Genomic DNA, 13,757 nt, shown 5'->3' on the forward strand with positions numbered 1-13,757 from the left:
TCATGCACCTAAGAGAAGCCTTAATACTATCATAGATGCCAGAAGTAGGAAATATAATAAAGTTTCTGTCGTTATAGTTTATAGGTGTACTATAACCAGTAAAGAGGCACACGACATCCCTTGACAATATTATTAGGACATATGGAGCGACTGATCCCTTTCATTGCGAAGAACAGGAACGTTTATTACCTTCCATATCATCCAGTGGTCGAGTTGGAGAGCTCCACGCCTAAAGTAGGTCCAATGCTGATTTAAAAAAAAATCCTCAAAAATGCCTACAGTGAAATTGAAAGACGTCGTCGCTCCACCGAGCAGACAGAAACGGAGACTACAAGAGGTCAGGAATCGAAATCGGAGTGCAGTGTCCCAGAAGAAGAAAGCTGCACCCCTTTCCCCGTGTAAGCCGACCACCCTAACCAGTTTCACTTTGATTATTGCTTTACTATAAAATTGATAGTAAAATTCGGGAAATCTAGGCAAATTAGTTAATGCAAAGTATGAAATTTGTACCAAACATGATCGTTATTAGCATTTAGATTCAGACTTCTAAAATGTGAGTACTTTAACTTCATTTTCAATTGGGCCCCAAGGACCTAGCAATCTTGTCCTCCAATAATGTTACCTCCAGACCCACCCCAAACCAGATTTGTTTATCAATAATAATAGCAAATGCAATACTCACCATCTTGGAGTGTTGCTTTCCAATACTCCTTCTTCCTGAAAAATATCCGTCACCAAGAATCCAAACCACACAAGCAATTCACTTGAAATTCGTAAAGTTCACTTAAAACCACCGAAACTGACAATAGACCTGAGTATTTCCAATTTCGCACGAAATCACCGGAAGGAACCACAAATCACCACACCCGCCGAGAAAATGTCCACTTCCCGTAAACCGGAAGATTTCTCGTGACAGGACTCAGTTCCCGATCTAACTCGTTCTGCACGGCATCTAGGAGGCAACACAAAAATCACAACAATCTACGATTACATGAAAGATTCGCGTTGTCAATTAGTCTCGCGCGAGCTGGGCGGTAAGTACGAGCAGAGCTCGCTGCGGTCGGCAGGGGAATGATTGAAACGAAATATGTGCACGTGATAGTGTACTATTATTATGACGCGGTATTCGGATTCAAATGTTGATCAATGTCTACTCGAAGATTAATTGTTTTTATTTTGGTGAAATTAAAGTCCTTTTCAGAGGAATTTGTCTGTACGTTTCATTAGGCCGCGTAGCGCAATTCTTTAAATTAAATAAAAGGAATTTGCAAAAATATCGAATTCACCTTTCCAACTGCTTCGATTAACGGAAGCAACTCAACTGCAGCGCAAAGATCCCGAAGAGCCAACACTTCGAACGACTATCCTCGGACGGTAGCCTTGTGTCTACTGACTCGATTTGGACCTGAATCTGGAGCTACGTGCAAGTCCTGCGGCCGCTACTGCCACTGCCACTGCATCTTTGACATGCTTCCAAAACACTTGCGCTCCACCGGAGCCTTTGCTCCGCACGAAATATGTTCTGCACGAGAACCACCTTCTCTTCCTCAATTCCCAGCAACCACCCCCAATTATCACCACTACCTGCACATAACCCAGAACCGCGCAAACAACGTCCCAGCTCAATGAGGACTCCTCACATGAACCCACGGTGACTACTGACTACGTACAATACGGCGCGACAGGACGCTCAGCGAACGACTTTCACTTTAACGAATCCACTTTGCTCCCGACGTCGGGCATTTACGGATATGAATCGTATGATCCCCACTTGAGGAGATGGAAGTAAACTGGCTCTGTCTTGACCCAGTTACAGCACAATTAGTGTTTTGAGGATAATATTTTTAGGACCAATTGAGGAGAATTCTTGAACGTGAAATCTTACGGATTTGGGAAACGGAAAAAGATAACGCGGAACACACCTAGCGCCAATCCTACTCGCGAGTCGTACGCGACTGAATTCGGGACCGTGTTGTGTTGACGAGATTCGCTTGGTTCCGCAAACAGCTGGGGGCGGTTTTTAAGCTTTGAGATGGGGCTAACATCCACACTGAGCTTTGCTAGGGGAGAAAGTTGCTTAAATGGAAATCTAATCCTTCAGAAAAAAGATAGAATTCAGAGAAAGTTTTCCTGCTCATAAAATCTTAATTCTGTTGGATCTTTCAAGCTGAATCTAAACTCAATAATATGTTTTAGTCATTTAGGAAGGGATTTGTGCCAATTTGTTTTCTTTTTATAGATGCCAGCGGAGTTATAGGGAGGAGACAAGTAACGAATTCAAAAAATATATTTATTAAATGGAAACAGAGCGTGTATACGTTTTAAGAAAAAGAAAAGCGCGCAAGATGGGAGCGAAAAGGGTTCAACGTTAACCCAGAATTTCTAGTAAGTGATTGGACTAAACGCTTGGCTTGAATTAATAAGAATATGCTTTCCTCAATAACCAAGTGAGAATCACACTGGTTCAAAACCTAAATAACTCTATTTTAGGAAAGGCGTACAAACTCCAGTTGGTCCTGAGCCGATGGTAGTTGTTGCGCTTTTGTCCGTGGGACCCCGTGTGCTTATCAGCCGGGGGTGCTAGCACACCAGTAGTTACTTAGTCCCGCAGTCCCAAAGGGTGTTTATTTCCCAAAATTGCATTTGGAATAATACTGCATAGGGGGATTTAGTAGAGGAAAGTAAGTAACTTCTTTGATTGTTCTTTCAGAAACAAATTTTCGAAATCAACTTCCAAGTATTTCATTGATAAAACAAAGACTTTGTAGTGTCATCAAGAAAATTCTGTAAAAGATTTATCCAATAGCAGTCGTTGTGAGAACCACTAGGTTTCCCAAAAAAGAAAACTCTTCTCATGTAGCCATCTAGGGTGGTCCCCAAATAGGAATCGGGCACTGTAACTAACACGTTCTATGGTTACAGTAGCAGTTGACGATATATCCGGTCCAGGTATACATATCTGGACAGTTGCCAGCCCCCTCTAAATCAAAACCAACGCCTACACAGCCGAAGATCACAGCCCTCCATCAACCAGTGGCCGGAACTCGTCCTAGGGTAGCCATTACTATAGCCCAATACCCGGCTCGGCACCCACAAGCAGGCAAAATACAGTAGAAGTGAGGAGAAGGGGCGGCGACACAGGGAAGGCCGAAAGGTGCGGCAGCGACTGGAGAGGCGCATGCTACATCTACTCCGGGAGAATACGACCAGCCCGGAAATCAAACAGCAGGTCGGGCGAGACCTTGAAGATCTGAAGCGGAAGCAGAAATTGGAAAAAGCGGGACTACGAGCTGAACGAGCAACCAACCTGTCGGGGCATCAAAAACCAACTGATCCCAAGGACGCCTCTGGATCCCGAGACCCTACACGAAATAAATGTAGTCATCAGAGCCCTATTCAATTAAAAAATAATAAAGAAAGAAAAAGAATGCCACATGTACTCTTTTTTTAATTTGGTCTAGGAACAGTGACAGTACGGGGTAGAACCTAAATGAGACTGGAGGCTACCTGTACGAGTATATAAACTAGAGAAGCTAGCAAGAAACCATAAAAGTATTGCTGCACTTTCGGCAAGAGGTCCCAAGGTGCATGGTGGCAGTACATCTACATAACACCAGCTAGATTGATAGACCGGTAGCTTAGGGTTCCTTAAAATATCAATTCCCCCTCTCTCCATTCCTACTCCCATCGAGGTCGCCACCGCTTATTAGGGGCCATGATTCAAGGAGAGTGTGAGGATGAACGCTGTAATACATGCGGATACTAAACTGTTAGAATCTTACTAAAGATCGTGAGACAAAGAACTCACGTAGTCTTTTGAATCAAATTTGCAAAGGATACACTCGCAATTACACAATAGAGCAATTCAAAGATTCAATCAATTATTTATTGAAATTTCGTTACATCATGTATACTAAATCATGATCCTTTTTTCTTCTTCCGAGTCAATAAATTTTTCTCCCTTTTAGACATGGAAAATATTCATTTTTTTATAAATTCTTCCTTTTCGAAAAAACAATCAAGACAATTAACTCCAATTTAAAAATGCCACTTTAAAAAGGAAATTGGAAGCCTTGCAGATTTTAACCCCGCTTAGGATATTGCCCATTCTTCTCTTTTCTCTTTCGCTCCCCTTTGAAATCATCCTCATATCTTTTTAAAGAAGGAATGATAACCATCCAGCTAGAAGCAATGCACCTCCTGCCCACAATATAGGCTTCAGAGACTCAGGTTGACGATTAAAAGAGCGTTTATATTGGGCTCCTGAATACAGTGCAATTCCAGATAAAAATAGTCCTGTTGTCTGAAATTGGAAGAAGAAAAAGAAAATTGTAATTAATGTGTGAATGAATGAATGAATAATGAAAGCCTTTTTTATGTTATATGATGTCACATATAACAAGGATAAGGTAACATCAATTCCCATGGCTGGAGAGGCATTGGCCAGTCAGAGCACCGAGCCCCGATTTAATGAAAACCGGACATACTGATAACAGGAAGTTCTAATATTTTTATCACAGAGCCCCCCGCCCAATTTTTTAATTCCGGAATCGTGTTGACAACTTATACTAGTTAAAAGAAGTTTTAAATCCAGAGTGAACTCGTTTACGCGAATGATCTGCTTCTATTTTCCATCTATCAGTAAGAGCAGGCTTTGGCAACTTCTCTAGTTGTGGAGTCAGGCTTGACAAGGATGGTAAAAGGAGAGCAAAGCACGGAGTTTTTTGGGGGACTGAGACACAAAGATTTTAATAAAATTCTATGCGATTCCGCAGAAAAATATTCAGTCCTGTCCCAGATTTCCCTAATCCAGCCTAGAAATTAGACTTTTCACTACCCTTGAATTTGTGGAACTTTCCCTAAATCATATCCCGCACCTTCGTTCAAAACAAACAAAAATATTTACCAAAAACACATTAGCACTCGCATACGGTGCAGCAATGATAGCAAATGAATGCAAAAAATGCATTCGGTTTCCTCCTAAAAAGTTCTCTCCCAAAATTTTCGAGTCCAATATAGTTGTGGCCGATACCGATTCATCACTTCGTCCTTGTTGCTGCTTCAAATACGTCAAATTTCGTTCCCGAACTGCTAAAAATGCCATAATTATTGATGCAACCATAGATGTACTACCAATGGCAAGACAAAGAAGTTGTCCAGGTTTTTTGGGTAATTCGTTTTTGGCACCACTTGACCCACATCCGCCCAAACGTTTTCGTGTAATACATGACATTGGCTTTTCCAAGGAACACATACAAAGCTGACGATATGTACTTGGGAGGAAAGTTTTGAACATTTTTTTTAAAGAACTGAGGAAATGGCTGGACGGACTAAAATTTGTAAATTTATTTAAAAAGAGATAAGGGAAAATTTCGTCTCACGTAAAATTTACTGATAAAGCAAAATTTTAAAAACTATACATTTGACGTGCATGAAAATAAAAGCGAAACGAAACCATATGAACATTATTGACGTTCCCATGACTTGCTTTACCTAATTTTTTCTATAATGACTAACTTTAAGTAGGCTATGAACTGAAAAGACAAACAAAGCTGCAAACAAAGACTGCCCCAACCCCTGACGGTGGTAAAATACCACCTGGGAAGTAACAGATCCTGAAAAAGGGAAAAGGAAATTATCGCGTTATGCTCGTGACAATGACGGTACTTTATATGTAAATGGACTGCATAAGGACAATACAATCTAATCCTACATAAGATACTCCCACCATGAAAAGTCGGAAGACTCCTGGACGGAATCTTTTGCTGGAACCCTAGAGTTTCTAGTTCAGACGCACTTTCCCACCAGCAAGCAGGACTATGAGTCAGAACCTTGTTTGGAGAGTATGCAGCCCCAGTCGTCTGAAACTATCAAATCGATAATTACCAAGGGTAAAATCGACTAGGTTATAAGGAGCTCTCCGCATATAATTCTCTGCCCTGCGAGATAGCCACTTGGCCATAGCTAAGAACCCCCCAGAGTGGCGCCATCGCTCCGGTACTCCGGTTGATAGTAATGGACGAAATTTTGCAAATATTAGGACGGGAGCGGGGTGAAAGTGGTGGCGTATGCCGGCGAATCGATGATATTGCTAGATGTACGCAGCCGTGGTTCGCCCCATCCTAACGTATAATTCTATTGTGTGGTGTCGCTGAGCAAAAAGTACAATAGAGTCAAGTTTAATAGGGTTCATAGAACTGCGTGTGCAGGTGTTACCGGGGCGTTGCAGTCCTGCTCGGCAGATGCTCTTAATGTACGCCTACACCTCCTTCTCCTAGACTTCCACATTAAAAACGCCCTACGATCGTAGTAACATCCTACACGAAGTACCTCCGAAACTGTAGGCATTCCCCGCAGACTACGCCACACGAAAGCCGAACTTCACGAAGAACTTCGCTGTGGACTTTCCAATCAGAACAGAGTGGAAGACCGGCAACGTGTTGTAAGGCTATATTACAGTATACTCCACTGATGGATCAAAGATGGTTTGTAGAGTTGGTGCCGGAGTCATCTCGGCTAGGCACACTATAGCAGAGTAGTACGATCCCCTCGGAATCGCAAGTGTATTGTAAACAGAAGTACTTGCAATACTGGAAGCCTGTCGATTGCTAGGGCATGATCTGAGCCCAAACGTATCATAGTCATATATTATATTAGTGGGGAAATTCTCCAGACTTATGCTGGAATGCGCTTAGTTAGGGCGACACAGTCGAAGTCACCATCCTCTGGTTTTCCATTCATTGGAACATAGAGGGGAATGGGGATTGACGGATTGACCAGGCCAGGCTCTGTTCTTGGCAATTCCTTAGTGGGGGGAGTCTGTGTTCCGCTGACGACTGTTAAGAGTGGTATCTACTCACACTATTCAACAGCCGCGGTCTTCAGGTGATGAACTTAACCACCTACGCCAGGTCAACCAGAATTTGTCCCACTTATAACAAGACCCAATCACAAGAGCTCTTGTGCCAGACGCGTGCAAATGTATACAAGATTACCACGGTCTGCACGCGGTACTGACCTATAGGGCACCATGCCGCCCGGCTCGGCATACCTTACAATTTGCATTGACGGAGCTACGGGGAAAGGAAGAAACCCTCAGGCACTTTCTTGGCAATTGATGATCCCTGGGAGATCTCTAGTTGCATGGTAGGAGTACTGCTTTCCTTCGTGAATACTACGGGCTGACTCTGAAGATTTTAACCGGATGGGCTTTGCACTTGCGACAATACTCTCATCATCCATCCCCTTCTCACGTTGTTATTTTGTGGAAACGATATAGCTTTTCTTCACGTAAAGACATGTAAAAATCATAGAAAGACACGTCCTCTCCATGTTAGCCACTTGAAATTTGGAGCTTTAGCGGATGCATATGAAATTTGTAAACACTCCCTCCAGTCCTGTCCTACGGGACAACCCCTAAAATATTACTTCGCGGACCTGATTTGTATTTACGACCTTATGTTTCCTTCTTCCCTCCTTACGCAGTTCATTCTGGATCTTAACAATTATGGTATCAAACCAAGCTAGTACCCATTCGGCTTGAGCATTTTCCCCATTCCAGATTTCGATTCACCATCAGCAACCCGTTCAAATTTCTTCATCCTCACGTTGTATACTTCTTTCTCTTCCTGATGAGTCTTAAATTCCTTGAAATCAGGTCAACAGAAAACTCTTTTTTCTTCACATTTTTTCACCAAACTCAAAACGCCCGTGTTAACACAACGAAATTGAATTAATCAAGGGAACGGAAAATGGAGACTAGCTAATGTGAGATTATAATTTTATTATTCACCAACAACATATTTAAAACTTTGACAAGACAAACACGCCAATAAAAAGGATAAATTACTACATTACTTATCCTCTGAACTTTCTTCTTTGAAAGGGATCACATTCCATAAATCACTCAATTTATATCCATCCCTCAATTTCTCCATTGCAAAACCTAACTCTTTACAATAAAACGGTTCCCGAATTTTAGCACCTGCCGTTGATCCTTCAGCCAAATAAAGATTTAGCTTTTCATTCCTTTGCCGGTCTTCTTGTTCTATTTTTGACTCTACCGATTCCTCCTCGCTTGCTTCATTGGCTAACTTTGGATTTTTATCCGGTTGATAGACGATACCAAAATTAGGAGTCTCACTATAGATTGCATATAGCGATTTCAGCTCCTGATAGACTCTAGTCAAACGTTCCGGAGGGTCTATACGAAATCCTAAAACGTATCCACCCCCCGTTTCTGAAGTTTGTATGACTAATGCTGGACCGTACTTTGATTCACGGATCTTGATCTATCATAAAAAAAGTTGTGAGATAAGAGGATCAGTATATATAGTTAGGATACGTCAAAGGGATATGAAGTTACGTATGACATGTGCATGTAAGGTAAACTTATGTTGAATGATTCGTTGACATCTGCAAACCAAACCATTCGAATATTGGTAATGATGAATGATCCTAGATTGCCCTGATCGCTAGATAGGTTCCATACACCTTGAAAGTTGCTGTAAACCTGCTCCTGCGGAAGTATAACCAGCTGACCAGATTGAACAATAGCACCTCGCAGTTTTACTTCACGATAGAGAAGGGTATCTTGATATAATCTGGATAATAAAAGTGTCATATTTAAAGTTTTTAAAGGGGACAAACGCTTATCCTATATTCGTGAGGTAAAAAAGGTGAGACCATTCAAAACTCAATAATTATTGGTCAGTATATTTAGAACGTTACCTGTAAACATCAAAAACCGATGTGAATGCAGATACCTTAGACGTCTTCATAGACATATCCGTAAATAAAAATTCAAATCGCATATTCACTCCGACTCCCATTACATGCAGTGCCTGATGTGTTCTCCGTGCCTTCGAATAGACAGTCCTAGTTTGTAATGACAAAATCCTTTGGTAACCGATTGCTGCAAGTATGCCCTATACCAATCAAATCGCCGAACTATAGATTTTCAGCTCTCTTCCAACTTACACAAATTGAACTTCTTGTGAACTAAGGAATACCATATCAACCTCAAATTCGTCACCAGCAATTTACCGGAGTCATCCGGGTTTCCTTTGGTGTCCTCGATATAATCGATAAGATCCAGCGCTTTCTCGCCACTACGGAGATTATATTGTCTGGAAAGGGATCATTTCACGCTGACAACAAGAAAGAAGGATGGATGGTCTGCAAATAGATACCTACACATTTGGCAAATCGAACTTTATTTCTCGGTCTTCCCAAACAGGAGATTCCATAGTTATGGAGATATAAGCTGTCTTTCAAATCTGCAAACTAAAATATTGCACTCTTTCAATGCAACGAATACTTTGAGTATTTTATTGAATATTTTGTTGTTACCATGGACATTTTTGTTATGCCTTTTGGGAGGCACGCATGCGCTGAAAAGTCCAAGAGTATACTCTCGAAAATTTGAATTTGTAAAAATAATGGAGCTAAGGAACTTTTTTACAAAGTGCACAGGAGGTTCGTACTACTAATCTTCCCAACATTCCTCCCTGAAAATACCTTATCCCTACTGCCCTAACTTCGCCGCCTTCATAAGGATCTAGTCATCCTTAAATACATCGATATCAGAGTCACGTCATTTTAACGACACTTCCCTTTTTCCTACTGGAATTACCATTGACACAACAAGAAAAATTTCAGTATTTTTCAAAATTTCCAAAGTAAAATTCGTTTGCTTTGTGTTTTAGTCAATCAGGGAAAAATTCAAACATCTTAAAAAAAGCATATCCAGATATTGAATAGGATTAACGTTAAACGAAACTAACGAGTAAACAAATCATGAAATTCAGGGCATGTGAGCCATCTTTTGCGGGATCAGGACGTCTTGCACTGGGACCGCCCCCACCGAAAGGTTTCTTTGCTAGCAAATTGAATATGGCAATTTTGGCAGCAACAAGTGGTGCCATTGCTTTATTTATGGCCGCAAAAGCTGGTCGTGAGATGGTGGCGAATGAAAATAAAATGTGTCTGATTGGGACAGATACAAACGATGGCTCCGGTTACACTGAAGGGACAGAAGGCGAGGATAATGATAATTCGGGGGATGTTAATGAGAAACCGTTGCTATATAACCCGAAATTAGCACAAGCATTTCGTGGTGGATTTAATCAGCATGTGGTACATTCGGCTGCACTATTGGCTGTACCTTATGTTGCAAGTCAACCAGCTATTGTAAGTAAAATTTGATTTCCTTTGTTTGTTACTCTTTATTATAATGGGAGAACTTTCTTGCGTCTTCGACCCTGTATAAATTACAATCTCCGGTTGAAATGAAGGAAGTAAGCTGCCTGATTAGTTCAGGTGTATGCAGAATGTGACTAGGATGTACATGCTGATTAGGTTCCGCTGTATAATTTCGGTGCGTACCATTTATTTTACTTTCCTCATGATAGTGCCTATTTCTGCCCACTTTAGTTCATACTAAATTTTTCAAATCATTACTTGCTCCCTCAATCAGCTCCCCCCAATAGTCGAAGGATCCATAATTCAACTCTTATTAGGTCAGCCAATATATAAAAGTAGTTTGATTCAACCAGTACGCCTTTAACAGAAGTCAATCATCTTGACTCCAATATCATTGCCAATATCCTACACAGCTTCGTGTCCGCAAAGCGACATCGGGAACAAATTCGTCGTTGCCCGGATGTCTCTCCGCAACTCCAGTTATCAGTCAATGAGCGAACGATGAGTTGTCCTCCTTTGCCAGGACAGCATCTCCGATTTTAACGCCGGAAGATTGCAGACGCCGTCTGTAATGTCACAGCGGATTGGAAGTTTCCAATGGGGTACTACTAAAATTTATGGAGACATGGATGTTTGCGCTGAATCAGTGTCGTAATTCGTTATGATTTCGAAATAGCGATGGTCTAATACACTAGATGATGAGATCTGAGAACCTTTCGACCCCATTAGAATTAAGCTAGCGAGAGATACAGACAATGAGTCCCTCATTGCTTGATCATTAGCAATATAAATATATTGCTACTGACTAGGATGACCCTGACCAGTGTGCGGGGCCAGATAATCAACAACAATGATCTGAGACAAGGGAATGCCCTATCGTGATGATCCATCCCGGAAAGTCTATAAGGGCAATATCTATAGTAGAAAAAGAAGATGAGGCAGAACTTGCCTGAGATGGAGCGCTGGCATAGATCAGGACGCCAGACAGCATTTAGGGATATCGAATTGGTGGACCTCGGCGCAAAACCGGGTTGTCTGGAATTCCTTACTAAGGCAGGCCTAGGCCAGAAACCGGTTGTTGCGCCGTTGATGATGATGATGATACTAAAATATGTTTCACGTGGGGACGGTAAAGGAGAAGGTTTGATCCGTTGTTCCCGCTCCTTTCTATCGTACAACACCGCTTCTTCAGGAAAATCTGTGGCCTATACATCATGGTCGAGGCTTTGGTAGAAAATATTTACTATAGAAATCTCTACTCTCTTCACTCCCCCCCCCCCTCCTCTTGAAATAAACGAATTCTGAGCAGTGCCAAAATGGTCTCCTATTTTACGTGTAAATGTGAGTGCTCCTGCAATACCACCTTGCCTTCTTGTAACATAAATATATCATTTATTTTGAGATTACGACGGATAAACTAGTATTTATTCCACAAAATTTTAAGAAAAGAAAAAGGTTCACCGAAAATGATGGTTTCACGTGCAGAAAGTAAGGAAGGTGTACTAACAAAGGACAGTTGAGTAGATCGGGTTACTCGCTTAAATCTTTCGTTTTAAGCAAAATGAGACTGCTATTTTGCACAGGTAGTTGAGATATCAAGCATGAATAAATATTATACTGCTCATCATAATAACGAAATGCACCTTCTGGTAATTTAGTTAGTGATATCAGTGTGCAATATCGTTGTCCTTGAAAGAATATATTCAGATAACAAGCCCGCGAAGTATGTTACCTTCTTCGAATAGTCACTTCTCTAAGAAATATATCCGAATTTGTACTAGTTTTCTTCCTATTTTTTTAGATAGAAATTGTAAAGATTAAATTACATAAAATGTTTTCTTCCGCAGACGACAACTCTATTGGTTGCTGGAACGATAATATTCTGTGGAACACAATATCATAGAGCATTCAATCGTGATCCAGATTGTTGTGAAGGAGCCCTGATGTTGGGTACAATTACACTATTGGGTGCATGGTTATCGTTCCTGATCTAAATTTGGTTCATATTTCCTTGATATCTAAGAAATTCAAGTTTGCATATTTACTTCCCCTTTTCCTGGTATTTTAGTCAATAAAAAATTGATATTGGTCGCTGAGTTATAAATCTTTTTCTTATACTTCATGAAAGTTGACCTTTGACGGAAGTGGTAATCTATGGTAACTTGCATCAACCATAAGTCGAGATTTTAAGACAAGTTATTGAATTATTGAAAACCAACAAAGACATTATTTAGATAATGTTATTCAAGTCATTATTTATTCAATTTATATTTTTTCAGATTTTCCAATAGTTACCATTATAAATATCTTAATTTGTTAATTTATTTATATTTCTTTATATTTAGCAACAGAATATTTTCTCGAATGTATAATCCTTCGAGTTTTAAGAAGTAAATATATTTATTAACTTATGTTTCTACGTTTTTCAAGATTATATATAATATAATAATAACAATATGGCTTGGAAAAGTAGGGATCAAAATGAAAAAAACACGCTTTGAAGGCCTTTAGGACAGATCACTGACTTTTTTTTTAATTTAAAGAGGAAGCTTTATTCCAGCTTTAGCTGCATAGTTCCAAGAAAAACTTTACACCAATATTTTTTCCGGAAAAAATGAAAAGGATTTAATGGATGCTAATAGAATAATTTACGTTTTGGAATGAAAATATCGTGTCATCACTATCAAGAAGACAATTAAATTAAATATTACAGCACATGTAAATTTTATTTATCTAATGAAGCCTAAACACATACGGATAAATATATGAATTTATACCGTTAAATATTCATTGCAATAATTCCACATATATGTATATATAAGAGTCCAAATATTTATGTAATACTTATTGTAGATTTTAACATTACATGATTCCTCTTTTCTTGTTATTATTGTTCTTGTTTTTATTGTATACTAACCTTTGCTTCCATTTTAAATATTTTTATAAATTTTAAAATTATTTAAATAATAGATGAAATTATAAGAAATTAACACCCATTTGAATTAATATTCCAGGACAATAGCAACGCTTTTCATCTTTAGAATAATTTTAATGTTTATCGTAAAATCTCCACCCTCATCCTGTTAGCATTTATCCTAATATTTAAGTGGATTATTTTCTGGTACAGATAATAATAATCGTTGGCGAAACAATCCATATTGGATCAGGGCCTATTTGATTGGATTCGAGATAGAAATAGTTTTATTATTTAGAGTTGCATCCTCTTACTTTTGTGAGCCTCAGCTAAGAATATTATAATGAGGACAACATCCAAGAGATATTTTTTTCATACAAAAGAAAGTTCCAAAGAAGAATTTTCATAAAAACGGAAATTCGCAATGCAAATGAAAGCAGCTCATGCGAAAATATATAAAATATTTGTTTATACTTTATCAAAGCAACTTAAAAAATCCATTCTGAAATTTTACAACAAGAGGCGATCTTTTGCTTTAGTTAGGTGTGTAAAGGAGGAGAGTTTGAGGCAACATACTCTGTACTGTCCTCAGTAAAACAAAAATAAAATGCTGAGATCAAGGAAAGAGATAAATAGAGTA

General features: G+C 39.6%; 4 protein-coding genes across 6 annotated transcripts in view; 1 reads left to right on the forward strand and 3 right to left on the reverse strand.

Moving 5' to 3' along the window:
- The window catches only part of LOC119658598 (guanylate cyclase soluble subunit beta-1), a 215,696-nt gene extending 213,754 nt beyond the window's left edge, over window positions 1-1,942 (reverse strand). For both annotated transcript variants that reach the window (XM_038066067.1, XM_038066066.1), the window contains exon 1: window positions 683-1,942. In XM_038066067.1, coding sequence (XP_037921995.1) covers window positions 683-685 — 3 coding nt within the window. In that variant the 5' untranslated portion in view covers window positions 686-1,942. The remainder of the gene's footprint in view (window positions 1-682) is intronic.
- A 2,002-nt stretch (window positions 1,943-3,944) lies between these two features.
- On the reverse strand, window positions 3,945-5,474 carry LOC119659565. Its single transcript, XM_038067714.1, has 2 exons — window positions 4,907-5,474; window positions 3,945-4,303 (listed from the first exon to the last, which is right to left on the reverse strand). The coding sequence occupies exons 1-2, from the start codon at window positions 5,294-5,296 to the stop codon at window positions 4,157-4,159; spliced, it is 537 nt and encodes a 178-aa protein (XP_037923642.1). The 5' UTR covers window positions 5,297-5,474; the 3' UTR covers window positions 3,945-4,156.
- Window positions 5,475-7,763: 2,289 nt separating this feature from the next.
- LOC119659610 (Bardet-Biedl syndrome 5 protein homolog) lies at window positions 7,764-9,338 on the reverse strand. Of its 2 annotated transcripts, none has more exons than XM_038067781.1 (5): window positions 9,196-9,338; window positions 8,980-9,128; window positions 8,731-8,914; window positions 8,366-8,603; window positions 7,764-8,291 (listed from the first exon to the last, which is right to left on the reverse strand). In XM_038067781.1, the coding sequence occupies exons 1-5, from the start codon at window positions 9,246-9,248 to the stop codon at window positions 7,854-7,856; spliced, it is 1,062 nt and encodes a 353-aa protein (XP_037923709.1). In that variant the 5' UTR covers window positions 9,249-9,338; the 3' UTR covers window positions 7,764-7,853. The 2 variants fall into 2 exon arrangements, with proteins under 2 accessions (XP_037923709.1, XP_037923710.1); XM_038067782.1 differs by having other exon boundaries at window positions 9,192-9,313.
- A 242-nt stretch (window positions 9,339-9,580) lies between these two features.
- On the forward strand, window positions 9,581-12,299 carry LOC119659338. Its single transcript, XM_038067380.1, has 2 exons — window positions 9,581-10,191; window positions 12,051-12,299. Exons 1-2 carry the CDS (start codon window positions 9,799-9,801, stop codon window positions 12,195-12,197), a joined length of 540 nt encoding a protein of 179 aa, XP_037923308.1. The 5' UTR covers window positions 9,581-9,798; the 3' UTR covers window positions 12,198-12,299.
- The last annotated feature ends 1,458 nt before the right edge of the window (window positions 12,300-13,757 follow it).

This window comes from Hermetia illucens, chromosome 6, assembly GCF_905115235.1.
Source record: "Hermetia illucens chromosome 6, iHerIll2.2.curated.20191125, whole genome shotgun sequence".
NCBI classification, from domain to species: Eukaryota; Metazoa; Arthropoda; class Insecta; order Diptera; family Stratiomyidae; genus Hermetia; species Hermetia illucens.

What these genes read in the sequence shown, in the direction of transcription:
- LOC119659565 (XM_038067714.1), bottom strand. Translation starts at nt 5,296, where the DNA reads ATGTTCAAAACTTTCCTCCCAAGTACATATCGTCAGCTTTGTATGTGT. An exon ending in CGAGTGCTAATGTGTTTTTG is followed by an intron (nt 4,304 to 4,906) that starts GTAAATATTTTT and finishes TTCCAATTTCAG; the next exon opens with ACAACAGGACTATTTTTATC.
- LOC119659610 (XM_038067781.1), bottom strand. Translation starts at nt 9,248, where the DNA reads ATGGAATCTCCTGTTTGGGAAGACCGAGAAATAAAGTTCGATTTGCCA. An exon ending in AAGTTCGATTTGCCAAATGT is followed by an intron (nt 9,129 to 9,195) that starts GTAGGTATCTAT and finishes ATCCCTTTCCAG; the next exon opens with ACAATATAATCTCCGTAGTG. An exon ending in CTTACATGCACATGTCATAC is followed by an intron (nt 8,292 to 8,365) that starts GTAACTTCATAT and finishes TTTTTATGATAG; the next exon opens with ATCAAGATCCGTGAATCAAA.
- LOC119659338 (XM_038067380.1), top strand. Translation starts at nt 9,799, where the DNA reads ATGAAATTCAGGGCATGTGAGCCATCTTTTGCGGGATCAGGACGTCTT. An exon ending in TTGCAAGTCAACCAGCTATT is followed by an intron (nt 10,192 to 12,050) that starts GTAAGTAAAATT and finishes TTTCTTCCGCAG; the next exon opens with ACGACAACTCTATTGGTTGC.